A 27,014-nucleotide genomic window follows, 5' to 3' on the forward strand; every position below is an offset into this window, starting at 1 on the left:
GATTATCTAGATTTTTCAAATAGCTGGCCCAGTTCAATCCCGTTGAGCAAGTTGCATTGTTTAGACCTTGGCAAAAACATGTTTTTGTGGGGTTATTCCTTATAAACATGGATGTAGCTGCATAATCCTGTCTGTAAACCACACTCTGCTATTCCAAGTACAAGTATAATTCAGTTTTCTGTCTTGGTCTAGAGATATCTTCTGAAGGAATTGGTGCTGAATTCGGCAAGATGTGACTGAAGAACCCCTAGTGAAAGCACACACTAGAATTAATTATTACAATGCCATACCCAAACAGAATTACAATCCTAGATTTTTTTAATGATATTTAAGTGCTTACTATATACTGTACACTTTACTGAGCACTGGAGTAGATACAAGTTAATCAGGTTGGACATAGTCCATGCCCCACATGGGGCTCACAGTCTTAATCCCCATTTTACAGATGCGGCAACTGAGGCACAGAGAAGTTAAGTGACTTGTCCAAGGTCACACAGCAGACATTTGGTGCTTAAATAGTGCACTGATGCCAATCAAAAATGCCTTTGCTGCTCTGCATTTGGGCAGGATGGAGAGGCTCAGGGAATCTCTTCCGCCCTGTTGATGTGCTGAGGCTTCAGCTCCAGAACAAGAACTTTGCCTTGGGGGAAAGATGCACATTACCACTTTTTGGAGGCAGGATTCACCCTTAGAGGTGGGGGGACCTGAGAAATCACAGAAGGAAAGAACACCTAACCCCCTGCTCTTATTCTCGAGGGGCTGCTGAAAGGAAGATGAATAATGCAGAAAAAGTAGTAGATTTGTGTTTATGAAATATGTTTAGAAGAAATTAATGAGGGGTTTGGGGTGTACCCGGCATCGGAAACTCCTGGTACAAGGAAAAACTCAAGTTCCTGGTGACAAGAGATAAAACGTACCCTAAGGTAAAGTAGAAAAATTCAAAGGCGACTCAAGATCATAAGAACATCTAATTGTAGAGTACAGAATGCAGGAACCTTCTGGCTATAATCGGCAAAGACATGGGGACTCCTGAGATTAAAGGCCTTAGGGTCAAGAACAGGATGTGTTCCACATATGACAGGGTGAGGGAATAGGGCTAGAGGCTCAACAAACTTGAAACCCTCTCTGTCAGTCAATCAGGTGCACAGGCAGTTGTCAAGATACCTAGAGGAGGCCTTAGGGTCCGAATGGTTCTGTCCAGCCCCATATGCCATTTCGCCTGTTGCTTGGAGACTCTTTGCAAGTCCTGGTTTAAGACCAAAAGGGAGATGTGCCCTAAGCAGATTCGGGTCACGAGTAATTCTCCACTAGAAAAATCCTCTGAAAAAAATACACCTTGCCCTATCAGACCTGATGGATGTTTATGATATTACCTTGCAACCAAAGATACACTGTAACTGAGGATTCAATATAGAGGTGAGACAGTCATTGACTGACTGGGGATGTATTTGAAATTTTTTCAAAATTACATATTCTGCTTCTCCCCCTGCCCTCAAGGGGAGACCAACACTAACATAAATTACAGATAGAAGAAAGTAATAGATTTCTGAGACGGTTGCTTGTACTTAAGTGTTTAGGTGGCACAGAAATGCTTCATTTAGGAAAACTGAGATCATTCAAGTCCTCTTACCTCTCTGATAGGTAGCTATCTCTCTTCACAGGTTTTGACTGCCCTTGGTATCTCATAAGTCATGGTGGCAGAATCCTTGGGTACTACAAAAAATGTGTTTATTTTTATGGGCTTTGAGTGATAAATCACAAGAATATATTTTTTGGTAAATTTGACGGGGTCCTAAGTTTATTCCTTCTATCATTTGAAACTCAACTAGTTTTCACCCCTCCCATGATGCTCAAACCTCAAAGCAGTATAACACATGAACTCTGTGACAGGATGCCAAGTTTGGAAAAGAAGAGCTTCAAGAGTCATTGAATCATTAGTATTTATTGAGCACTTACTGTGTGCAGATCACTCTGGTAAGCACTTGGGAGAGTACAATATAACCCAGTTGGTGGACACATTCCCTGCCCAAAACAAGCTTACAATCTAGAGGAAGAGACAGACATTAATATAAATAATTTACAGATATGTAATTAATACTTGATAGATATGTCCTGACAAATAATTGCATTTCATTTTAATCTCACTGTGGGAAGGGAACATGTCTATCAGCTCTGTTTTACTGTACTTTCCCAAGTGTTCTGCACACAGCAAGAACTCAATAAATACCACTGACTGATTTTAAGAAAGAATTTTATTAAAGCCTAGTCTTGGCTTTACTAAGGCTTTGTCCCCTCACTTGGTTCTTCGAGAGTACTTCCAACATACGCTGGTTTTCTAAAAGTACTGACCTTCCATTTCCTAATACTTCCTTTTCAAGCTTCATATTGGTAGTGCAATTACAATCAAAATCACTCTCTGTATGCTGCCTGCTGTTAGAACTATGCATCAAAATACATAAAACTTTGGAATTCAGTATACTTATATTGTACCCTTCCAAATGCTTAGGACAGTGGTCTGCACATTAATGCTCAGCGCTTACTATGTGCCAAGCACTGTTCTAAGCACCGGGGCAGATATAAGGTAATCAGGTTGCCCCACATGGGAATCACAGTCTTAATCCCCCTTTTACAGATGTGGTCACTGAGGCCCAGAGTAGTTAAGTAGCTTGCCCAAGGTCACACAGCAGATAGGTGGCAGAGCTGGGATTAGAACCCACGTCCTCTGACTCCCAAGCCCAGGCTCTTGACACTAAACCATGCTGCTTCTCTCTTCTGCTGTAATTCTGTGCCGTGCACTTGATGTACTCTTTTCTTAAGGTTGATAGAAAAGGTATAAATCAAATTTCAGTTTGAAAACCAGGTAAGTGAGATGTCCTTGAAGAATGGAACACCTCCTAGATACAAACGCTGGACTTGGAAGAAATTGTGCTGACTGACCAGAGATGGACAACTGGTCTGAACAATTATGTTTCAGGATGCCCCAAAAACAGGTACTCCTTGGGGCCCACCTTCAGCCCCTGGCCCACGTCATCCCCCTGGCCTGGAATGCCCTCCCTCCACACATCCGCCAAACTAGCCCTCTTCCTCCCTTCAAAGCCCTACTGAGAGCTCACCTCCTCCAGGAGGCCTTCCCAGACTGAGTCCCTTTGCTTCTCCTCCCTTCGCCATAGCCCCCACTCCCTCCCCACAGCACTTGTGTATATTTGTACATATTTATTACTCATTCATTCAATCATATTTATTGAGCCCTTACTGTGTGCAGAGCACTGTACTAAACGCTTGGGAAGTACAAGTTGGCAATAGAGACGGTCCCTACCCAACAGTGGGCTCACAGTCTAGAAGGGGGAGACAGAGAACAAAACAAAACATATTAACAAAATAAAATAAATATGTACAAATCAAATAGAGTAATAAATATTAAGAGCTTACTATGAGCCAAGCACTATGGTGGATACAAGCAAATCAGGTTGGACACAGGCTCTCATTCATTCAATCATATTTATTGAGCGCTTACTGTGTGCAGAGCACTGGACTAAGCGCTTGGGAAGTACAAGTCGGCAACATATAGAGACGGTCCCTACCCGACAATGGGCTCACAGTCTAGAAGGGGGAGACAGACAACAAAACAAAACATGTAGACAGGTGTCAGGTGTGTGTATATATCTGTAATTCTGTATATCTATAATTCTATTTATCAATTTTGATGGTATTGACACTTGGCTACTTGTTCTGTTGTCTGTCTCCCCTCGTCTAGACCATGAGCCCGTTGTTGGGTCGGGATTGCCTCTATCTGTTGCCGAATTGTACTTTCCAAGCGCTTAGTACAGTGCTCTGCATACAGTAAGCGCTCAATAAATACGATTGAATGAATTTCGCGGTGGGCTTTTCCCTGCTGCTGTTGCTGCCGCCGCATCAGGGGAAACCGTTTGACCGAAGCTGCCCAATTTGGTGACTTTTCGACTCGGATCGTGGGTTTTCTTTTCTCCCAACCTTTTGCCAGCTTGGCTTTCCCATGCATCGAAAGGTTGATGCTAAAAATCCTGCCGGCCTGCTCACGTGGTGGCGTTGGGTCGTTGGAGTTGGGGATGAGAGTGGGGACATGGAGCAGAACTTCCCCCTTCTAATAATAATAATGGCATTTATTAAGCACTTACTATGTGCAAAGCACCTTTCTAAGCGCTGGGGAGGTTACAAGATGATCAAGTTGTCTCACGAGGGGCTCACAGTCTTAATCCCCATTTTACAGATGAGGTAACAGGCCCAGAGAAGTTAAGTGACTTGCCCAAAGTCACACAGCTGACAATTGGCGGAGCTGGGATTTGAACCCATGACCTCTGACTCCAAAGCCCGTGCTCTTGGTTAAGTGCTTACTACGTGCAAAGCACTGTTCTAAGCGCTGAGCTAGGCCGTGAGCCCGTTGTGGGGTCGGGATTGTCTCACTCTGTTGCCGAATTATACTTTCCAAGCGCCTAGCGCAGTGCCCTGCCCACAGTAAGCGCTCAATAAATACGATTCTGACGGATTTGACACCTGTCCACATGTTTTGTTTTGCTGTCCTCCCCCTTCTAGACCGTGAGCCCGTTGTGGGGTAGGGACCGTCTCTATCTGTTGCCGACTTGTACTTCCCAAGCGCTTAGTCCGGTGCTCTGCACACAGTAGGCGCTCAATAAATACGATTGAATGAATGATTCATGAATGACTAATGAATGATTGAATCCCCTCCTTCCTCTCCCCCTCCTCCCCATCCCCATCCCCCCCCCCCCCCGCCTTACCTCCTTCCCCTCCCCACGGCACCCGTTTGTACGTATTTATTGCTCTATTTTATTTGTACGTATTTATTCTATTTATTTTATTTTGTTAATATGGTCTGTGTTGTCTGTCTCCCCCTTCTAGACTGTGAGCCCGCTGCTGGGTAGGGACCGTCTCTATATGTTGCCAACTTGTACTTCCCAAGCGCTTAGTCCAGTGCTCTGCATACAGGAAGCGCTCAATAAATACGATTGATTGATTGATTGACTCATGAATGATTGAATGACTAATGAATGATTGAATCCCCTCCTTCCTCTCCCCCTCCTCCCCCTCCCCATCCCCCCCCCGCCTTACCTCCTTCCCCTCCCCACAGCACCCGTTTGTACGTATTTATTACTCTATTTTATTTGTACATATTTATTCTATTTATTTTATTTTGTTAATATGTTCTGCGTTGTTGTCTGTGTCCCCCTTCTAGACTGTGAGCCCGCTGTTGGGTAGGGACCGTCTCTAGATGTTGCCAAGGCCCTACTGAGAGCTCACCTCCTCCAGGAGGCCTTCCCAGACTGAGCCCCTCGTCCCCTTCTCCATCCCCCCCATCTTACCTCCTTCCCTTCCCCACAGCACCTGTATATATGTACATATGTTTGTACATATTTATTGCTCTATTTATTTATTTATTTTACTTGTACATATCTATTCTATTTATTTTATTTTGTTAATATGTTTGAGTTTGTTCTCTGTCTCCCCCTTCTAGACTGTGAGCCCACTGTTGGGTAGGGACTGTCTCTATATGTTGCCAATTTGTACTTCCCAAGCGCTTTGTACAGTGCTCTGCACATAGTAAGCGCTCAATAAATACGATTGATGATGATGATGATTTATTTATTTATTTTACTTGGACATATCTATTCTATTTATTTTATTTTGTTAATATGTTCGGGTTTGTTCTCTGTCTCCCCCTTCTAGACTGTGAGCCCACTGTTGGGTAGGGACCGTCTCTGTATGTTGCCGACTTGTACTTCCCAAGCGCTTAGTCCAGTGCTCTGCACACACACAGTAAGCGCTCAATAAATACGATTGATTGATTGATTGTTGGGTAGGGACCGTCTCTATATGTTGCCAACTTGGACTTCCCAAGCGCTTAGCACAGCGCTCTGCACACAGTAAGCGCTCAATAGACACGATTGACTGAATGAAGCGCTTAGCACAGTGCTCTGCACACAGTAAGCGCTCAATAAATACGATTGATTGATTGATTGAACGAATGAATGAATGAACTTACGATCGAATAAATGAATGAAAGAAAACTTGGGGGCACACGTGATACGCTTCGCCAAGATGTCGGCGCCCAGGACTGGCCTCCTGATCTTCAGCCGAGGTAGGAGCTCCTTGGGGCCGGTCACACGCCCTCCCTCCCTCCCTCCTGCTTGGTGGAAATAATAAAATGATATGTGTTACGCGCTTATTATGTGCGAAGCACTGTGCTAAGCGCTGGGGGGGGTGATCAGGTTGTCCCCCGTGGGGCTCCCAGTCTTCACCCCCGCTTTCCAGAGGAGGTAACCGAGGCCCAGTGAAGTGACTTGCCCGTGGTCCCACAGCTGACAGGCGGCGGAGCTGGGATTCGAACCCACGACCTCTGGCTCCCTTTTGTTAATTTGTTTTGCGGTCTGTCTCCCCCTTCTAGCGCTTAACAAATACCTGGAATGCCCTCCCTCTGCCCATCCGCCAAGCTAGCTCTCTTCCTCCCTTCAAGGCCCTACTGAGAGCTCACCTCCTCCAGGAGGCCTTCCCACACTGAGCCCCTTCCTTCCTTTCCCCGTCGTCCCCCTCTCCATCCCCCCATCTTACCTCCTTCCCTTCCCCACAGCACCTGTATATATGTATATATGTACATATTTATTACTCTATTTATTTTACTTGTATAGATCTATTTATTTTATTTTGTTAGTATGTTTGGTTTTGTTCTCTGTCTCCCCCTTTTAGACTGTGAGCCCACTGTTGGGTAGGGACTGTCTCTATATGTTGCCAACTTGTACTTCCCAAGCGCTTAGTACAGTGCTCTGCACACAGTAAGCGCTCAGTGAATACCATTGATTGATTGATTGAAAATACCAAAATTATCATTATTATTATAAAGAGCTCCTAGTCGAGGGAGAACAGGAATCGAATCACCCTTTTGCAGAGGAGGAAGCTGAGGTCTAGGGAAGTGGTGATTGAGGCTTTTTTTTTTTATGGCATTTGTTAAGTGCTTACTATGTGCAAAACACTGTTCTAAACGCTGGAGGGTTGTGGTGGCCTGACTGTCAGCCACTGTACTGAGCGTTGGGGTATAGGCAAGGCAATCAGATTGGATGGCGGCCCCATCCTACGGGGGACTCACAGTCTGTGGGGTAGGGAGAATGGGTATTGAGTCCACATTTTGCAGATGAGAAAACTGAGGCGTAGAGAAGTGAAAGGACTTGTCCAAGGTCTCAGCAGGCAAGTGGCAGGAGGTTAGAAAGCAGGTTCTCTGAATCCCAGGTCTGCTGCCCTTTCTGCTTGGCTAAGAGGCCACATTTCCAGTAGCCAGAAGCGGAGGGGAGCAGACCCACCCCGCAACATAAACCAGGTCCCTAAGGGGGTGCACTCCCGGAAGCCACCAGCGGAAAGCACCTCCTCCGGGAGGCCTTCCCAGACTGAGCCCATTCCTTCCTCTCCCCCTCGTCCCCCTCTCCATCCCCCCCATCTTACCTCCTTCCCTTCCCCACAGCACCTGTATATATGTATATATGTTTGGACATATTTATTACTCTATTTATTTTACTTGTACATATCTATTCTATTTATTTTATTTTGTTAGCATGTTTGGGTTTGTTCTCTGTCTCCCCCTTCTAGATTGTGAGACCGCTGTTGGGTAGGGACTGTATATGTTGCCAACTTGTACTTCCCAAGCGCTTTGTACAGTGCTCTGCACACAGTAAGCACTCAATAAATATGATTGATTCTAGACTGTGAGCCTGCTGTTGGGTAGGGACCACCTCTCTATGTTGCCAACTTGGACTTCCCAAGCGCTTAGTACAGTGCTCTGCACACAGTAAGCGCTCAATAAATACGATTGAATGAATGAAAAGCCCGGGCTCTTGCCACTGAACCACAGTTTTTGGTCGAGCCAGGGGACTGCTTCGCCCCCTTACTTCGCCCCATTCTGTCAGGGACTCAGGGGAACAGGAAGCCGTTGGGCCCCAGGAGCCCCACCATCCGGGCACCAAGGCCGGGCCCAGAACCCAGCAGACTCCATGGCCCCCACAGAGTCGACCCCAAATAATAATAATGGCATTTACTAATCGTTTACTATGTGCAAAGCACTGTTTAAAACACATGCGGGGTTACAAGGTGATCAGGTTGTCCCATGGGGGGCTCACAGTCAGAGAAGCAGCATGACTCAGTGGGCTTTGGAGTCAGAGGTCATGGGTTCAAATCCCGGCCCCGCCAATTGACAGCTGTGTGACTTTGGGCAAGTCACTTAACTTCTCTGCGCCTCAGTGACCTCACCTGTAAAATGGGGATTAAGACTGTGAGCTCCCCCGTGGGACAACCTGATCACCTTGTAACCTCCCCAGTGCTTAGAACAGTGCTTTGCACATAGTAAGCGCTTAATAAATGCCGTTATTGTTATTATTAAACCCATTTTATTCATTCATTCAATCGTATTTATTGAGCACTTACTGTGAGCAGAGCACTGTTGCTGTCAGAAGGCCTTAACTCTCGTTTGCCTTCTTCCTTCCAGTGGGTCACTGAAAACTTCTCTCCCTCCCAGCTGTCTCAAGCCGGCGGATTCTTAAGGCTGTCCATCACCTCGCCCCCTCCTACCTCACCTCCCTTCTCTCCTTCTACTGCCCAGTCCGCATCCTTCGCTCCTCTGTCACTAATCTCCTCACTGTGCCTCCTTCTCACCTGTCCCACCGTCGACTCCCGGCCCACGTCCTCCCCCTGGCCTGGAATGCCCTCCCTCCGCACATCCACCAAGCTAGCTCTCTTCCTCCCTTCAAAGCCCTACTGAGAGCTCACCTCCTCCAGGAGGCCTTCCCAGACTAAGCCCCCTTTTTCCTCTCCTCCCCATCCCCCCGCCCTACCTCCTTCCCCTCCCCACTGCACTGTATATATTATTTTACTTGTACATATTTACTATTCTATTAATTTTTGTTATTGATGTGCATCTAGCTTTACTTCTGTTTATTCTGATGACTTGACACCTGTCCACATATTTTGTTTTGTTGTCTCTCGCCCCCTTCTAGACTGTGAGCCCGTTATTGGGTAGGGACCGTCTCCATATGTTGCCAACTTGTACTTCCCAAGTGCTTGGTACAGTGTTTTGCACACGGTAAGTGCTCGATAAATACGATTGAATGAATGAAGGCAGGACTGAAATTACTTGGTGACATTGACTATGTTACCTTGGGCTCAAGACAGGTTATGAAACAGATGAGGTAACTGAGGCACAGAGAAGTTGTGACTTGCCTAAAGTCACACAGCTGACAATTGGCAGAGCCGGGATTTGAACCCATGACCTCTGACTCCAAAGCCCAGGATCTTTCCACCAAGCCACACTGCTTCTCTATAGGCCCCGGCCCCATGCTGGCCTCGAGGACTAGGAGCCGTTTTCCCCAAGGAATTATTCATTCATTCAACCGTATTTATTGAGTGCTTACTGTGTGCTGAGCACTGGACTAGACGCTTGGGAAGTACAAGTCGGTAACATATAGAGATGGTCCCTACCCCAGAAGGGGCTCAGAGTCTAGAAGGGGGAGACAGACAACAAAACAGAACATGTAGACAGGTGTCAAAACCGTCAGAATAAATGGAATTATAGCTATATGCACATCATTAGCAAAGTAAATAGAGTGGCAAATATGTAAAAGTAAAATAAATAGAGCAATAAATCTGTACAAGTATGTACAAGTGCTGTGAGGAAGGGAAGGAGGTAGGAATTAGAGTGTGGTACCCACCGGCACTGATGGGCCGACCTTGTGAAACTTGGTGTTGCCCTGTAGAAAGAGCACGGGTTTGGGCATCTGAGGACCTGGGTTCTAATCCCGCCGCCTGCCCTCTGGGTGACCCTGGGCTAATCGTAATTTCTTTGGGCCCCAGCTTCTTCATCTGTAAAATGATATTGTGATAATAAAATGAGAAGCATCTTGGCTCAGTGGAAAGAGCCTGGGCTTGGGAGTCAGAGGTCATGGGTTCTAATCCTGGCTCTGCCACTTGTCAACTTTGTGACTTTGGGCAAGTCACTTAACTTCTCTGGGCCTCAGTTACCTCATCTGTAAAATGGGGATTAAGACTGTGAGCCCTAAGTGGGACAACCTAATCACCTTGTATTCCCCCCCCCCCCAGCACTTAGAACAGTGCTTCACACATAGAAAGCACTTAACCAATGCCATTATTATTATTAATGATAGTACTTGTTAAGCACTTAGTATGTGCCAAGTACTGTGGTAGAGAAGGTAAATCAGGTTGGACAAATAGGAGGGAGTAGGATTAAACCCCATTTTACCGATGAGGCAACTGACGCAGCGAGAATAATAATAATAACGATAGCATTTGTCAAGCGCTTACTATGTGCCAGGCCCTGTTCTAAGCGCGGGGGTAGATACAAGGTAATCAAGTTGGACACAGTCCCTGTCCCACATGGGGCTCACAGTCTTGATTCCCATTTTACAGATGAGGTAACTGAGGCACAGAGAAGTGAAGTGACTTGCCCAGGGTCACACAACAGACAAGTGATAAAGCCAGGATTAAAACCCATAGCTACGAGTTTCCAGTTGGGGCTGGAGAGATCCGAAATGGTGGTTTTCTAACATTCTCTGATGCCCCATATCAGTCCATCAATTAATGGTATTTATTGAGTGCTTACTATGTGCAAAGCCCTTAACAAAGCACTTGGGATTGTACAATACAACAGAGTTGGTTGATATGTTCCATTCCCATAAGCAGCTAACAGTCTAGAGTGGGAGTTAGATGCTCTGCACACAGTTAGCGCTCAATAAATGTGATTGAATGAATTAATAATAATAATGATGACAAAGAGGTACATAAATGCTGTGGGGCTGAGGCTGGGTTGAATATGGTATTTATTTTTACCAGGGCCATGGGAGGGGAGTACAAGTCCCTGAAGCGGCTGGGGAGAGGTGATCGACCAGCAGGAATGCTTTAGGCTGTGAACCCGCTGTTGGGTAGGGACTGTCTCTATGTGTTGCCGACTTGTACTTCCCAAGCGCTTAGTACAGTGCTCTGCACACAGTAAGCGCTCAATAAATACAATTGATTGGTTTAGGTTCAGCTGGACATCTGTAGGCCATCATGATGTAATGCTGCCATCCCAGCAATGACCCATGTGATGTCAGAGGACCCTGATACTGACTGCTTTATGAGCCAACCATCTTGCCAGCACACCTAAATAATAATAGCTTATGTGGTATCATCCCTTTTTACGATAGATGGTGGTGGTTGCTGGGAGACTAAAAATTCAACAGCTAAGAATTCATTAAGTAAACTCTAATGCTGCTGTTGTTATTTACATGAAAACTATCTTTTTTTTCACCAGAAAACATCTACCTTTTTGGTTGTGACATTTTCAGGCCACTTTGGGGAAAACATTACACCTTTGTCTTGTCTCCTTCCTCAGAAATCCTGGAACGGTTTCCAGCGCTTGGTACATTTACAAAGCTAGGAAATGGGGAAAAAATTAGGAGGTGGAAACAAAGGAGAACTGTTTTCTGCTAAGACCTGAAAGGGATGGAAAGTCAGTGAAGCAGGGAGGTGCACACACATCTATTTCAGATGTCTCTTAATCTTTTGTTTGTGCCATTGTAATTATGACATTGGGTGAAGAATAAACAGTGGGACAAGATGAAATAAAGCTTCTGTTTTCATGCATATTCCTGTGAAACGTTTAATAAGAATGGTGTTGGGAGAAAAATAGGAATATGCTTAAGAAAGGAAAGATTTTTTTTTCAGTGCAGGTTTTCAAATGTTTCCAGGGTTAGGAAAAAGAGCCAAACCATTTTGATTAAAAACAACCATGTAGTAGATAGATATCTTGATATTGATAACCAAAAGTATCTATACCTGCATGTCCTTATGCCCTGCCATTTCCCGTATCTGCGATGGCTTTCAATGTCTGTCTCCCCCTCTTTAACTGTGGGCTCCTTGTGGACAGGGATTGTGTCTACCAACTCCATTGTATTGTACTCTCTCAAGTGCTTAGGGCAGTGTTCTGCATACAGTAAGCCATCATTAAAAACCATTGATTAGAGTAATATATTCTTAAGGTCCCCTTGCAGGCTATGATTCTTTAAGTATATAACTCACATCCTAGGTTTTTTCTCTGACATCCAATTGATGTATTATTTTTATTTTGAATTTAAGACATCATATGCTTTTTCATTGCCATCAATAAGATGTCAAAAACAGATGATGACTTTGCTGAAAGATCAAACAGGATAAGACCTGTAATGGAAAGGATAAACTCCCCCCCACCCAAAACATAAACAAAACAAAACTGGCAACTCTTTAAAATAGAGCTGTCAGCCGCCCCCATTTCTGTTTTTTGTTTTCCTACACTAGTGTTCTGAGTGTCTATTGTTCAGTCCGTTGCCCAGAATTGTGCATTCAGACACATAGGTAAATGACCCAGCAGGGAGAATGTGTGTGGAGTGCTGAGGAAGCAGGTGATACCTTACATCATGTAAGTGGTGAATGAAATCATCAAAGTAAAACCTTATAAATTTAACTGTGTTTTTTCAGTGACACTCAGTAGATCTGTAGGCATAAACTGTAATGAATCCACAATCCATTGTAAAGGAAATCCTGCTTAAAGTTGGTGGTGAGTTTTTTTTTAAACTAAATTTTTATAAAATTAACACTTGACTCAATAAGGATCAGACTTATTTTTTAAGAGTGTTCTCTTAATGAGTTGTAGCTTTAATCATTAGGCTCTTAATAGTTCCTCAGAATATTGAATGAGATTCTCATTGCATACATTAATCTCTTCCTTGCATGCATAGCGGTCCTACCTGAATCTTGATCAGTCACTCTAAAGAATATTATATTATGTTAAATTTTACTCTCTCAAGTGTTTAGTAACATTAAGTGCTCAATAAATATGATTGAATGAATGAATACAGTTGAAGAAGAAAGAATAACTCCAGTGAGGTTTGTCAAATCAAATCCCTAATTTTAGATCAGATCTTTAGTTCCCAAAATAAATGTTTGTTTGGTAACTTAATATTAATTAGAATCTTAACTCTTCTATTTATTTTATATGCCATGAACATAATCTATCATCAAGTAATTTGCTATGATCAATATAAACCACCACAGAATCCTTTGTTGGAGGAGGAAAACCATTGTAAATAATTTAAAATAAATATTTGCTAGCTTAATTCACAAAAATGGAGCACAAGAATTTGTCCCTTAATATTTTTTTTAGAGATGGTTTGACTTGAAGGCAAAAGTTTGAGCTTGACTTTTACCATTAATACTATTTTGGTCAGCCTGCCCTATATTCCAGTGTTTTCCCATTCTTGAATACCCAAAGCAACTCAGCAGTCATCATTTGAATATTCACATGAGCCTGTTGTAGGAGTCTGTAATGTGTAAATATATATTTTTGTATGTAGAAAATGCTTTGAAAACAGAAGTATCAGACTCTTCATAGAAGTTATTTTTGACTAGCAAAATGTAGTATTAATAGTAATAATAATAATGGCATTTAAGCGCTTACTATGTGCAAAGTGCTGTTCTAAGCGCTGGGGAGGATACAAGGTGATCAGGTTGTCCCACGTGGGGCTCACAATCTTAATCCCCATTTTATTTATCCCCAGATGAGGTAACAGGCACAGAGAAGTTAAGTAACTTGCCCAAAGTCACACAGCTCACAAGTGGAGGAGCCGGGATTAGAACTCATGACCTCTGACTCCCAAGCCCGAGCTCTTGCCACTGAGCCACGCTGCTTCTCAGCATAATAGTAGAAGTAGCAGCAGCAGCAGTGAAATGACATTTATTGAGCATCCACAGGGTGCATTGCAATGTACTAAGCATTTGGGAAGCACTAAAAAGTGGAAACAACCCATGTCCTGCCCACAAACTCTGAGGGAAGCAGATGTAAATGTATCTACAGATCAGATAAATTAAAAATATGTATTTAACGTACAATTGAATAACCATATGTACTTAAGTACTGAGCTTGAGTATACATGAGTTTGTAAGTGCTAGAGATAACTAATAGGTTCATGTGACTTGGGATGCCGGGAATTAATCAGGGAAGGCATGCTGAAGGAGGTGGGCTTTCAGGAGGGCTGAGATCTGTCGAATCTGGGAAGGAGAGAGTTCCAAATTAGTGAAACAGCATGAGCGAGGTACAATTAGAAAGTTAGTTATGGAGGAATAAAGAGAGTGGGGTGAGGAGTAGTGAGTGAAGAGCACAGTTATGTATGATTCATTCATTCAATTGTATTTATTGAGCTCTTACTGTGTGCAGAGCACTGTACTAAGCGCTTGTGGGGTGTGTGGAGAACCATGAAACTACTTGTAGCAAGATCTTAGCTAATGAAGAGGGACACTGGGAGCCAGAAGAACTGAGAGACTTGTTCTAAACAATCCTTCATGCAGCAGCTTATTATATACAGACTGGGGAATAGAGAGGCAGGAACCAGGAATACCAGCAAGGAGGCTGTGATAATCTAGTTGCAGTATGATAACAATAATAATAATAATGATGGTATTTATTAAGTGCTTCCTGTGTGCCAGGCACTGTACTAAGTGCTGAGGTATATACAAGCAAATCAGGTTGGACTTGTGGGACTCACAGTCTTGATCCCCATTTTACAGATGAGGTAACTGAGGCACAGAGAAGTGAAGTGACTTGCCCTTGGTCACACAGCAGACAAGTGGTGGAGCCGGGATTAGAACCTATGACCTTCTGACTCCCAGGCCTGTGCCCCATAGAGAGGGTGGAGAGGAAAAAGCAGATCCGGAAGGTGTTGTGTAGGAAGAACATGCAGGATTTGGCCGTAAATTGAATGTAAGAGTTGAAGAACCAGGAGTAGAGCGTGACCTGAAGTTATGGGTTTCTGAGACAAGGAAGATGGTGGTGGTAGTGTCTGAGATAGAAAAGTTAGGAGGCGAATAAGTAGATTTAGGAGGGAAGGTGAGTAGTTTGGTTTTAGACATGTTAAGTTTGGGATGCCCTTGGCAAATGAAGATAAAGGATTGCAGGTTAAATGGGAGGTCAGGGTTAGAGAGATTTGGGAATTATCAGCATAGAAGTGGTAGCTAAAGCCATGTGAGCGGAAGAGTGGGCACACAGTGAGAGGAGAAGGGGACCCAGAACAGAGCCTTGCAGAACATCCACTATGAGGGGGTGGGAGATGGGAGAGGAGCCAGCAAATGAGACTGGGAAGGAATAATAAGAGTGGTAGGAGGAGAATCTGGGGAGTAGAGTAGTGAGAATCAGGTTAACTTCCTCCCCTCCTTCTCCTCCTCCTTTTCTTCTTCCTTCTCTTCCTCCTTGTCCTCTTCTTTCTCCCCCTGCTTCTTCTTCTCCACCTCCTCCTCCTCTTTCTTCATCCTTCTTTCCCCATGAGATGGAGAGAGTGGGAGAAAATTCCAAGTAGTCATTGTTGTTATGTGTATTTATTATCATTGGTTCCCTTGCCCCTCACAGCAACGAACATTCACGTTATTCTGACATTTTCTCCTTTGTACTGTACTTCTGTAATTTATTCTGGAAGGTGATCTTTATAACTGGATGAATATCCAGAACTAAAATCACATAAGAAAATTTGAACCTTGCATTCATTTGGTTGACTTCCCTAATAATGTTTGGGCCCTTTTAACTCTATGAACTTAATCCTTTCAAAAGCAAGCTTAAGAATATGCCAGCTATAATGCTTCTCCTTCCAAGTCTCTGGTCTAGCCGGGCTTGTGGTCATCTGAACTGGAAGTGGCAGTGGCATTTCAAAGGTGAAGGGAGATGGGAAAGGAAAAATCTGCATGTATCGTTGGACAGCAAATCATCTTTTCTAACGTTTTCAGAAGTAAATTCAAAGAAAGAGCTCAAGTTTCAATGTGTGTTCTCGTAGAAGTCAATATTAATGTCAGCTGCAGAACAAACTGAGTGATGATTATTATTATGCATAGCAGTCTAAATTGTTTTCAAAGCTGTACAACAATGAATGATTTTTCTTGCATTTCTCAAAACCTGGAGCTGTGTGATCCTTTTGATGACTGTCAGTTCCTGTGGGGTGTTTACCCAGAGGTACTTTTAAGTGAAAAGTTATTTTTAGTGCAAGGGGATAGACTGAAAAATGATCGTGTCATCAGAATGGTGGGTGAGAGCCGAAGTATGTTGGACAAAGCACTTGTACCACTGCTGTTCTCTTTTCTTCCCTGAAGATTCATGGAAGGTGTTAGCCAAACTCTTAGTACAGTGCTTTGCGCAAGTAAGAGTTCAATAAATATGACTGAATGAATGAATGAATGCATGTTAAGTTTTTTGAACTGTCAATACGTCCCCTTAGCAATCCCAAATCCACATGCAAAGCATAATGTAAGGGAAGGGGAAAATAAGCAGGTTCTTCTGGAACAATCAATCAATCAATCGTATTTATTGAGTGCTTACTGTGTGCAGAGCACTGTACTAAGCGCTTGGGAAGTACAAGTTAGCAACATAACTGTTGCCAGTTGGAAGTTGGTACACTGAAGTACTGAAATGCTGCAAATGTTTACATACACTTTCTGGCCTAAATATTTTCTATCTCCCAGAGAAAAAGAAACCAGTAACACACGAGGAATTATCTATACACTGTATCCTCTGTAGTTTGCAGGTTATTGCATCCTGCAGAAAGAAATCATCTGGCTAAAGTAGTATTTTAATTTCATTTTTTCGTTTTAAGTTACACATTTCTGGCAAATTCCCTGACCCCTACTGTTACCTGATGGCACCTAAATTTCATCAAATGCAGACAAGCAGACTACCTGGACCAAGGCCCAGATGAAGTATTGTGACTGATAAACGTGATCTTACCCGTCTCTCTCCTCCCCTCTTCTTCCTTCCCCTGAATCTCTCTCTCTCTCTCTCTCACTCATTCCCCCCTCATCCTCCCTCAGAAGGAATCAAAAGATCTGTGTGATGATTTTGATGCCTGGTGTGGGGTGTTTTACCAAAGGTGGATTCGCAGGAGGTTGAAATAAAAAAGTTGTTTGGCCTTTATTCTCGCTGTATTATTTTCTATGCTATTATTGCAGTGTCTCCATATACCTGGAGATTTCTATATAACTCCAGGTATAATCCCATCAACTCCATACTGCCATTCTGTGGGAGTATTGGTAAATGATGTGAAAGATTATTTTAAAATCAAACCAAAAATGGTGGCAGCAGTTGGAACACAGAATAGAAGAACTTATTGGACATCTTGCAATTGCTGCTTGTAAAAATGACAGCAATTATTAAATAAAGCAAGAACAAAGGAGCATCTTTATACATTACATGACATACTACGATGGTATTTAGAAATGTCCTTGCCTTTGCTGAAATGAATGGAAAATGTTAAGATAAATTGAAATACTCTTTTCTATGCAGGTTATTATTTTTTAATCTGGGTCATACTTGATTTAGAGTAATGACATAATAGTCAAATATTAAACAAATACATTACTATTAGCTGCATAATATTCTCCTGGTGGCTCTTTCATTAGAAAATATTTTAAACATTTGTTTTTATGATTGCAAGAGAAGTATTAGCATTCAATGTAATTAAACGTAATTGCATTTCCTGGGTGATTTATTTTTAGTTTGTTTTTGTATGCATTTATGATTTTTCCCCTATACTAGCTAGAGTTGTAGGTTTGCCTTGATAAGGTTATAAGCAAAGCATGGGCTTGCTATAAAACAGTCAGAAGTAATGGATTTATATTAAACTTAATTTCAGAGTTTTCTAATTCAATTTTCACGTGTGCTATAGTGACAGAGCACTCAGTGGGCTAAGAATCTGTGGCCCGGGGTTACAGAGTTGGCTACATCATGGACTCACTGTATTACCTTAGGCAAATCACTTAATCTCCCCTGCCTCAGTTACCTTCTATAAAATGGGGTAATGATACTAAACCGGTTGATATTAGAATGAACAAAATAAGCATTAAAATTTTTGATCTCCTTGAAAGAATGATGTGCTACAAGTACACGTCAGTAAATTTAAGTAGCTGTCAATCAATGAGTGGTATTTATTGAGTGCTAACTCTATGCAGAGCACTGGACTAAGCGCTTAGGAGAGTACAGCACAACAGGGCTGGTAGACAAGTCCCCTATCCACAAGAACCTTATAGCCTAGAGGATAAACTTGCAGCTACTATGGGATAAGATAACGTGGATGGCCATAACCAGGAAGAGCAATAAATATAAAGCTTCATGGATAATGACGTGTAACTCCAATAATGCAGAAAGGTAGCGGGTTGTTGGGAGGGAACCACAAAGACCAAAGTAGTTTCAGGAATTGAGTGCTCTTATAAAGCTGAGACTTTGAAAATAAGACAAACCTTAGAGAAGAATGCAAAATAAAGCAAAGGATATTCTTTACAGGAAGAGCTGGATGAATGCAGCGGCTCATGTGGCTGACACCCGGGTCCTCCTCCTCCCCGTCCCCCCCACTTCCCTTATCAACACCCCACGGTGCACCCCCACCAAAAGGCACCCCCAATCATAGCTGAAGGGGGGATGCACAAGGTCTCTTCCCAGTCACTCTCCCTCCTGGGTGGAATTCCTGTCCATTCATGCAGCTCCCTGCCTGGGATCTGAATGCATGGGCAGGAATCTGTCCAGGCTATCCCTGCCTGGGATAACTCATAGAAGAGGCAGGGGAGCCGCACCCCTCGCCAAACCAGCTCAGAAAGACCCCTGCTCGGCTCTGGTAAATTGTGAAGGGGAGAGAGCTCCCAGACCTGCAACGAGAGAAGTGGGAGCAGAGCATCACCCCTCCCTTACCTGTTCTCTCTTCCATCCATCCATCAATCAATCATTGGTATTTATTGAGTGCTTACTGTGTGCAGAGCATCTATCCTACTTATTTTATTTTGTTGGTATGTTTGGTTCTGTTCTCTGTCTCCCCCTTTTAGACTGTGAGCCCACTGTTGGGTAGGGACTGTCTCTATGTGATGCCAATTTGTACTTCCCAAGCGCTTAGTACAGTGCTCTGCACATAGTAAGCGCTCAATAAATACGATTGATTGATTGCTTGATTGTATTAAGAACTTAGGAAGGTACAGTGCAATACAGGTGGTAGACATGATCCCTGCCCCCAAAACTATTACCGCACTCAAAACACAGTTACAGTTATGGTAATTGCATTCTTATTTAACTTCTTTCTTCCCAGGGACTCCCTGGAACTATTTTGCTTCCCACAATTTGGTAGTTAGGGTGCTCTGTATTTGTGTTCATGTGTTGTCTGTTTTCAAGAATCAAAATTTTAGAGGAGGTTTTGGCAGGGATTTAGTCCAATCGCCTCAAGCAGTTAATAGGTGACCAGTATCCAGGTTGAAAAGTCCAGCCATGTATTTCACTAGCCCTACATTGGGAGAGCCAGCAGAGATTTTGAAAGGTAATGTGTTAAAAATCATTTGAGGTAGTGGGTACTTCAAAATAAAAACATAAATGCCATTACCAGATAAAACCAATGAACTGTCAGTTGAGTGTATTTAATCTCTGGTGGGGACAATAGGATGATTTAGGGAATGTGATGATTCCCTCCTAGACACCAATCCTGTTGTTCTGAGTTGAGCCATCTAACGTATATAACTTTTCCCTTTACATCCTTAATTTTCCCCCTGCCACTCATCCATAAACTTTCCCAACTACCACTTCTACTGGTAACAAACTCCATCGTGAATGTAGAAGTATTTTATTTTGTTTGTTTGAACCCACCACCTTTAAGCTTCAAGGGGTAGCCCCTCAGCCTGTTGTTCTGTATTCACCCTGACTATTCCTTTCAAGATTTAGTCGACTTCAATCATGTGCCCTCTCAGCTTTCGTCTTTCCAGACTGAAGAGTCCTAATTTTTTCAGTCTGTAGTTTTGATATAGTAGCAAAACTATGTCTTTGGTTTTGTTTTGATTCCCCTCCCTGCTGATGCTCAGCATGTGGTTGGCCTTTTTAGCTGCTCCTGCTGCTCCATATTGGACTTATGATTTAAAAGAACGATCAACAATAACTCTGATCTCTTTCCCGAATTGTGACTGATAACACCGAGCCCATCATTGTGTAGTTGTAATTTGGGTTGTTTTATAGTGCACTTTCTCACACTGAAACTTATCTGCCTTTTTTCACCCGACTTACAGCTCTGTGAGTTCTTCCTGTGACATTTCATTATCCAAAAGAGTCTAGCGGCAGGCTAATTTGGAGGTGCATGGGTTTGGACATCAGGAGACCTGCCCAATCTCAGCCCTTTGTTTCATTTAGAGGTGTCCCTAAGGAACACTGAACAGGTTTTGTGTTTGTAAGTCAATCAGTAGCATTTACTGAACACTTACTGTATGCAGAGCTCTATGCAGAATGCTTGGGAAGAGTACAACAGCAGTAAAAGAAATCATTTCTGCCTTCAAGGAACATACAATTATTGATCCTGAACTTAGTTATAAATGATATAATTTGCAAGCTACAGAAAAGAAACCCACTCGCCAGTCTATAAGTCCCCATATCACCTCTAGAACCCTTCTTGTTCATAGGGGTTACTTTGGCCTTCCTTCAGCTCTCTTTGCTTACCTCCTGTCTGTCCCCACTTCAGTCCATGCTTCACTCTGCTCCCTGGTTCGTTTTTCTACAAAACTGTTGGGTCCATGTTTCTCTACTCAAGAACCTCCAAATAATTGCCCATCCACTTCCGCATCAAACAGAAACACTTTCCGTAGGCTTTAAAGCACTCAATCACCTTGTCCCGTCATACTAATTTCTTACTACAACCCACCTCAACTCCTCTAATGCCAACCTACTCACTGTACCTCGATCTCATCGCCAACCCCTTGCTCACATCCTGCCTTTGGCCTGGAATGCCCTCCCTCTTGATAGCCAACAGACGATTATTCCCTCCACCTTCAAAGCCTTCTTAAAAGCATATCTCATCCAAGTGGCCTTCCCTGACTAAGCCCTCATTTCCTCTTTTCCCACTCTCTTCTGTATTGCCATTGCACTTGGATTTGCACCCTTTATTCACCCCTCCCTGCGTCCCACAGCTTATGTTCATATACATAATTGATTTATTTATGTTAATGTCTGCTTCCCCTCTGGACTGTAACCTTGTTGTGAGCAGGAAACCTGTATACCAACTCTTAGATTGTACTCTCCCAGGCACTTAGAACAGTCCTCCATACACATTAAGCATTCAGTAAATACAATTGGTTGATACTGGTGGTAACTGGAATAATGATGTGTAATAGGTGTACAGAGTTGGTTTTGATACTTGTTTCTGTACTGTGTACCAGAACAATAATTGAGTGTGAAGTAATGTTTTGAATCCTCTAGGAAGAGTTTATGGGAATGAACATTTGAGTTCATCATATGGCTTACTGGCAACAATTCAGATTAGTGTTATTCCATTTAGTATTACTGTATTTGCTTTGTTTCTGATATGCTCTCTAAATCCTTGGAAAAGAGAGATAATCAGGAAAAAAAGTGAAAGAGAAGCTTCACAGGCCTGATTTAAACAAGGAAATGACCTAGTAGCATGGAGATCATAGTTGAAAATTTGAGATCTTAAACTGAAACTATACAAAGATGGAATAAATGCCTTTTCAGCCGTGGAAGATCAGAGCACCAAGATAGCCTCGTTATGTATTGTGCAGAGATTCTTCAACAAAGTTTGTTTTTGATGATCAGTACTATGCTACCACTTCTCATATCCTTGGCACTGCTGCCTCTGTGTCTTCTGCTGTTGCTCCACTGTCTGAACATACGAAATGGTGCCAAGAGGCGCAACGACCTCTGAGGTACTAAACACTGCCAGATGTTGTTAGTGTGGATTGATTTAAATGGCAGTGATTTAAATAGTGAATTTCATTCTTCTTTTTATTGAGTTTTGAATTTCTTTCCTAAGGAAAACCCCATTTTCATTGTTTTGAAACTCCAATCGTGCTGTTAAAAATAATAATGATATTATGATATTTGGCTTTCATGATTTCCATTTTTCACTTAATAGTAAGCATAGGTGAATGATTACTGTTAACTGGACTATGTAGGAAAAGTAAAATACTTTTCCCACTGAAACTTTAGCTTAGTCTTTGGAAATCTGAATTTTACCTGAATTCCATTTACTTTAGTATTCCTATTCAGAAACCACTTCCTCTACTTGACTCAGGACCCAGTAGTTCTCTGCTGTTTATTTCATCAAGCCCTGCAGTTGGAAAGCCCTAGGTCAAACATCTGTCTAAGGGCAAACCACGGATGAACATCAGCCTAGTTTTGCAAGAGCCCATTTTTTCAAAATAAATGTTCAAGATGCATATTTGAAATGGAGCAAAAATAAATGCAGGTAATTACTTTTGTCCCATTCTATTGATAAGTAAAATGTGAACATTTCCTTTCAGTAAACAGAATCTTTTTTTTTTTTGCATTGACATAAGCTCAAATTTAGAGTCCTACTTTTGAGAACGGATGGATAGATACAGAATAGAAAATTACAATAGCATAACAATTTTACAATCCTGTGACATCTTTTCTTCTAGTAGCAAAGAGTAAATTTGTTGTTAAAGATTCATGAACTGTCCAGTTAAGTCCATTTCTGAATAATTTATTCCAGCCTAGAGGGGTCACGCTTCTAAGAATATAGTGGTCGCCCTATTTGAAATTCAATCAATCATATTGAGTGCTTACTGTGTACAGAATACTATACTAAGCGCTTGGGGGTGTACAGACTAGCAGAAGTGGTAGACCTGTTCCCTACCCACGAGGAGCTTACACCCTAGAGGGGGAGACAGACCTTAATAAAGATAAATGAATTGCAGATATGTACATAAATGCTGTGGGGCCGCAGGTGAGGTGAAGAAAAGGTGCAAGTCCAAGTGAAATCCCAGGATATCCATCCTAATGGTTAGTAATACGTCACTGAACATCAGAAACTTTTTTTCCTTTTCACCCCTTATCCCTCATTATGCCATTATGGACTTTACATGAATTTTCCAAACTTTCCTGAATGTGCTCATATTTCTAGCCTACACAGCGTCCTGTAGTAGCATTGGCCTTCAATTTGAAGATGATATTACCACTGTGTCAGTGACTGTGGGTGTCTTTTAAAGAAAATCTCTTGCAAACTTGCACATTTTGTTCATGAAAATACAGTCATTCTGACCCCTCATCATTTGAGTGAGTATTGCTCAGACATCAGTGGTTAGGAGGGGAAAGGAATTTTCTATTACCAGCAGATCATACACTAATATGGTTTTTCTAGTTGCAGTTTTTGGGATGGCTTGTGCTACATAATTCACATCCTCTCACCCTGACCTCATCTGCCCTGTGGCACACATTGTGAGCTGGCTAGTGAAAAGAATGGGTGGAGTCTGTGGTTACAGAACAGAATGTCTCTGAGACTTCTGTAGCAGCAAACACCACTATCCCTTGACTATTTGGGAAGCCGTCATTGAATAGTAAGAGTGGCTTAGTAGAGGTGGCTTAGATAAGAGGGGCACAGAGAAGTAGTGTGGCCCTATAGAAAGATCACAGGCCTGGAAGTTGGAGGACCTGGACTCTAATCGCAGCTCCATCACTTGTCTACTATGTGATCTTGGGCAAGTTCTTTAACTTCTCTGTGCTTCTGTTACCGTAACTGTAAAATGGGGTTTAAAGCTCTAAGCCCCATGTAGGACATGGACTGTGTCCAACCTAATTATCTTATATCTACCCCAGTGCTTAGTACAGTGCCTCGCACATAGTAAACTCTTAATAAATGCCATTTTTTAAAAAAAGGAAGGGGGGTCTTTTCTACTCAATCAATCAATCACTGGTTTTCATTGAGCGCTTACTGTATTCTCTCCTGTGAAAAGCAAAGAGAATCAAATAAAAAGAAACAAAAAGCAACAAACAGCCTAAGATACTCAATTGTTGGAGGTGGTAAAAACAGCAGCAGCTGATCATATCTTCTCAAGGGTTCCTGGGGGATACAGGTTCAGTCAGGGAAGGGCCAATGACCTGAAAGAGAGAAAAAAGAGAGAGTCTCTCTCCCATCTCTCTTTCCTCCCCCATCTCTTGCTGTTCCCACTTTTATCTTCCTATAAAAGATAGGGGTTTTGTGTTGCAGTGTTTTCTTTTAGGTGGGAAAATTAAGAATTCAATTTTTGCATTAAAGGTTCAGAAAAAAAATTGATGTGAATAGAATAAAGTTTCTGTTGCTGAAAAATGTTCTTCATGATCTAACATTAGCCAAAAGTGTCTTGGGCCTCAGTTTTATGTCAGTCCGAAAGATTAAATGTTGGTGGCTGAACTAAAGCATCCTCTGATTTGTGTCAGTGAAAACTACGATCATTTTAAACTATTTCAGAATGGGCTAGAATAATTGTATAAGGTTAAGTGTACTATTAGTTTTAAGGAAAAGAGCTCAAACCTTTCAATCTCCAAGTTGTCCCTGGGATCTGAAGCTGTCTAGTCGAAGTGAATGAGGATGCAGGGTTTTTCAGAAGATTCCAGGCCTGCTGGGCAGCTAACAAACTCAAAAGCACTTGGAGTCTCTGCCTGTGATCTGGAAACTGCCCCTAGATTGTCATCTAGGTGAAACATATATGAAGGGGAAAGACACAGAACGTCATTATTGGTGATTATTTCTCTAAAGATTCCCTAACAAAGGGGTTTGAAAAGTATTGGTGAAAAATATTGTCCAATTGCCAATAAAAAAAACATTTTTGAAGGTAATTCAGGCATCTCTAGACTGTGAGCCCGTTGTTGGGTAGGGACCGTCTCTATATTCATTCATTCATTCAATCGTATTTATTGAGCACTTACTGTGTGCAGAGCACCGTACTAAGCGCTTGGGAAGTACAAGTTGGCAACATATAGAGACGGTCCCTACACAACAGCGGGCTCACAGTCTAGAAAGGGGAGACAGAAAACAAAACATATTCACAAAATAAAATAAATAGAATAAATATGTACAAATAAAATAGAGTAATAAATACGTATAAACATATATACATATATACAGGTGCTGTGGGGAGAGGAAGGAGGGGGCTCAGTCTGGGAAGGACTCCTGGAGGAGGTGAGCTCTCAGTAGGGCTTTGAAGGGAGGAAGAGAGCTAGCTTGGCGGATGGGCAGAGGGGCGGAGAGAGGGCATTCCAGGCCAGGGGGAGGACATGGGCCGGGGGTTGATGGCGGGACAGGCTAGAAGGAGGCACGGTGAGGAGATTAGCGGCAGAGGAGCGGAGGGTGCGGGCTGGGCTGTAGAAGGAGAAAAGGGAGGTGAGGTAGGAGGGGGTGAGGTGATGGACAGCCTTGAAGCCAAGGGTGAGGAGTTTTTGCCTGATGCGTAGGTTGATTGGGAGCCACTGGAGATTTTTGAGGAGGGGAGTAACGTGCCCAGAGCATTTCTGCACAAAGATGATCCGGGCAACGGCGTGAAGTATGGATTGAAGTGGGGAGAGACAGGAGGATGGGAGGTCAGAGAAGGAGGCTGATGCAGTAATCCAGTCGGGATAGGATGAGAGATTGAACGAGCAGGGTAGCAGTTTGGATGGAGAGGAAAGGGCGGATCTTGGCAATGTTGCGGAGGTGAGACCGGCAGGTTTTGGTGACGGATTTGATGTGAGGGGTGAACGAGAGAGCAGAGTCGAGGATGACACCAAGGTTGCGGGCTTGTGAGACGGGAAGGATGGTAGTGCCGTCTACAGTGATGGGAAAGTCAGGGAGATGGCAGGGTTTGGGAGGGAAGATAAGGAGTTCAGTCTTGGACATGTTGAGTTTTAGATGGCGGGCAGACATCCAGGTAGAGATGTCCTGAAGGCAGGAGGAGATGCGTTGCCAACTTGTACTTCCCAAGCACTTAGTATAGTGCTCTGCACACAGTAAGCGCTCAATAAATGTGATAGAATGAATGAATGAATTTCTTCATAGATGGCCAAGACACATTCCTGGAGCATGACCATAAAGCAGAATTCTGCATATTGAACCCTGTTTTCTGGCTGATTTCCATGATATATTGAGAATGAATTCCTGTGGGAAAAAGTTGAGATGTACTGAAATTCAACTCTGCAGGAGCAGAAATGTTGCAGGAGCAGAAATGTTGTAAACAAATTCAGTTTGTTCCTGCAGTCCAGTTTTCACCACATTTGCTCTATTTAACCTTCCCATATATCAATCAATCAACCAATCAATGATATTTATTGAACATTTATTGTTAGCCCTGTACTAATGAAATTCACGCCTTTAAAATAGAGAATTGAGCTCAATTTTTCCTCTTCATTTCGTGTATATTTCATTTGTTTTCTTTTTACCCTGTAAACTTTATTTTCTAAGGCATGAATAGTTGACATTGACAAGTGCCATGCTTACTTGCCCTGATTTCAGTTTAGTCTAAAATTTCAATATTTTGGCTAAAGTAATTTACTGAAAACTTCATTTTATACACACTTTGTAACCACAAAATCCTGCTTAGATGCCATTTTCATTACTTTAAAAAAAGTGAATATAGAGGGGAAAAAATAAGGAATTATTGAAACCAGTGGAGACAAGAATAACCCAACCTCTCAAGGCCCTGCACACAGCCAGGCTGTTGATGAGTGACTCAGCTGAGATTTAGCTTAAATTTGACTAGTCAAAGCGTGTCTTAGCAGGGTAAACCACAAAGCCTCCTGAGACTTTTGGTGGGGTGTGTGTGTGTGTGTGTGTGTGTGTGTGTGTATCCTGCATTCTGTGAATTTGTGATATGTGAAGGCTTACTATATTGAACTGCTATATAGTTGGTTTGGGCAACCATGATCCTTTTTGCAGATGGAGAAATAATATTTTCTTCCTCTGGACACTATAATAGTTTCCTTCAATAGTTAAGGATCAGTAGAGCAATCCACAAAAAAAATTGACTCTGTGGAAATTCTCCAGTTATTCAGTTGTGTTCTAGATCCCCATAGTTGGAGAATTTACCGGCAACCCCAAGAGAATCTGGTCAAGAGATCAAATGTGGACACGAATTTCACTCTTTTCTAGACTGTAAGCTCGTTATGGGCAGGGATTATGTCAGCTAATTCTGTTGTATTATAC

General features: G+C 42.6%; 1 protein-coding gene across 4 annotated transcripts in view; it reads left to right on the forward strand.

The window, feature by feature from the left end:
* Nucleotides 1–6,076: 6,076 nt before the first annotated feature.
* The window catches only part of METAP1D (methionyl aminopeptidase type 1D, mitochondrial), a 56,862-nt gene continuing 35,924 nt past the window's right edge, over nucleotides 6,077–27,014 (forward strand). For 2 of the 4 annotated variants that reach the window (XM_038751300.1, XM_038751299.1), the window contains exon 1: nucleotides 6,088–6,130. In XM_038751300.1, coding sequence (XP_038607228.1) covers nucleotides 6,091–6,130 — 40 coding nt within the window. In that variant the 5' untranslated portion in view covers nucleotides 6,088–6,090. Of the gene's footprint in view, nucleotides 6,131–27,014 lie in introns of all 4 variants that reach the window. The other 2 variants (XM_038751302.1, XM_038751301.1) reach the window with 2 other exon arrangements.

The sequence above is a fragment of the Tachyglossus aculeatus genome, chromosome 9, assembly GCF_015852505.1.
Source record: "Tachyglossus aculeatus isolate mTacAcu1 chromosome 9, mTacAcu1.pri, whole genome shotgun sequence".
Lineage (NCBI taxonomy): Eukaryota > Metazoa > Chordata > Mammalia > Monotremata > Tachyglossidae > Tachyglossus > Tachyglossus aculeatus.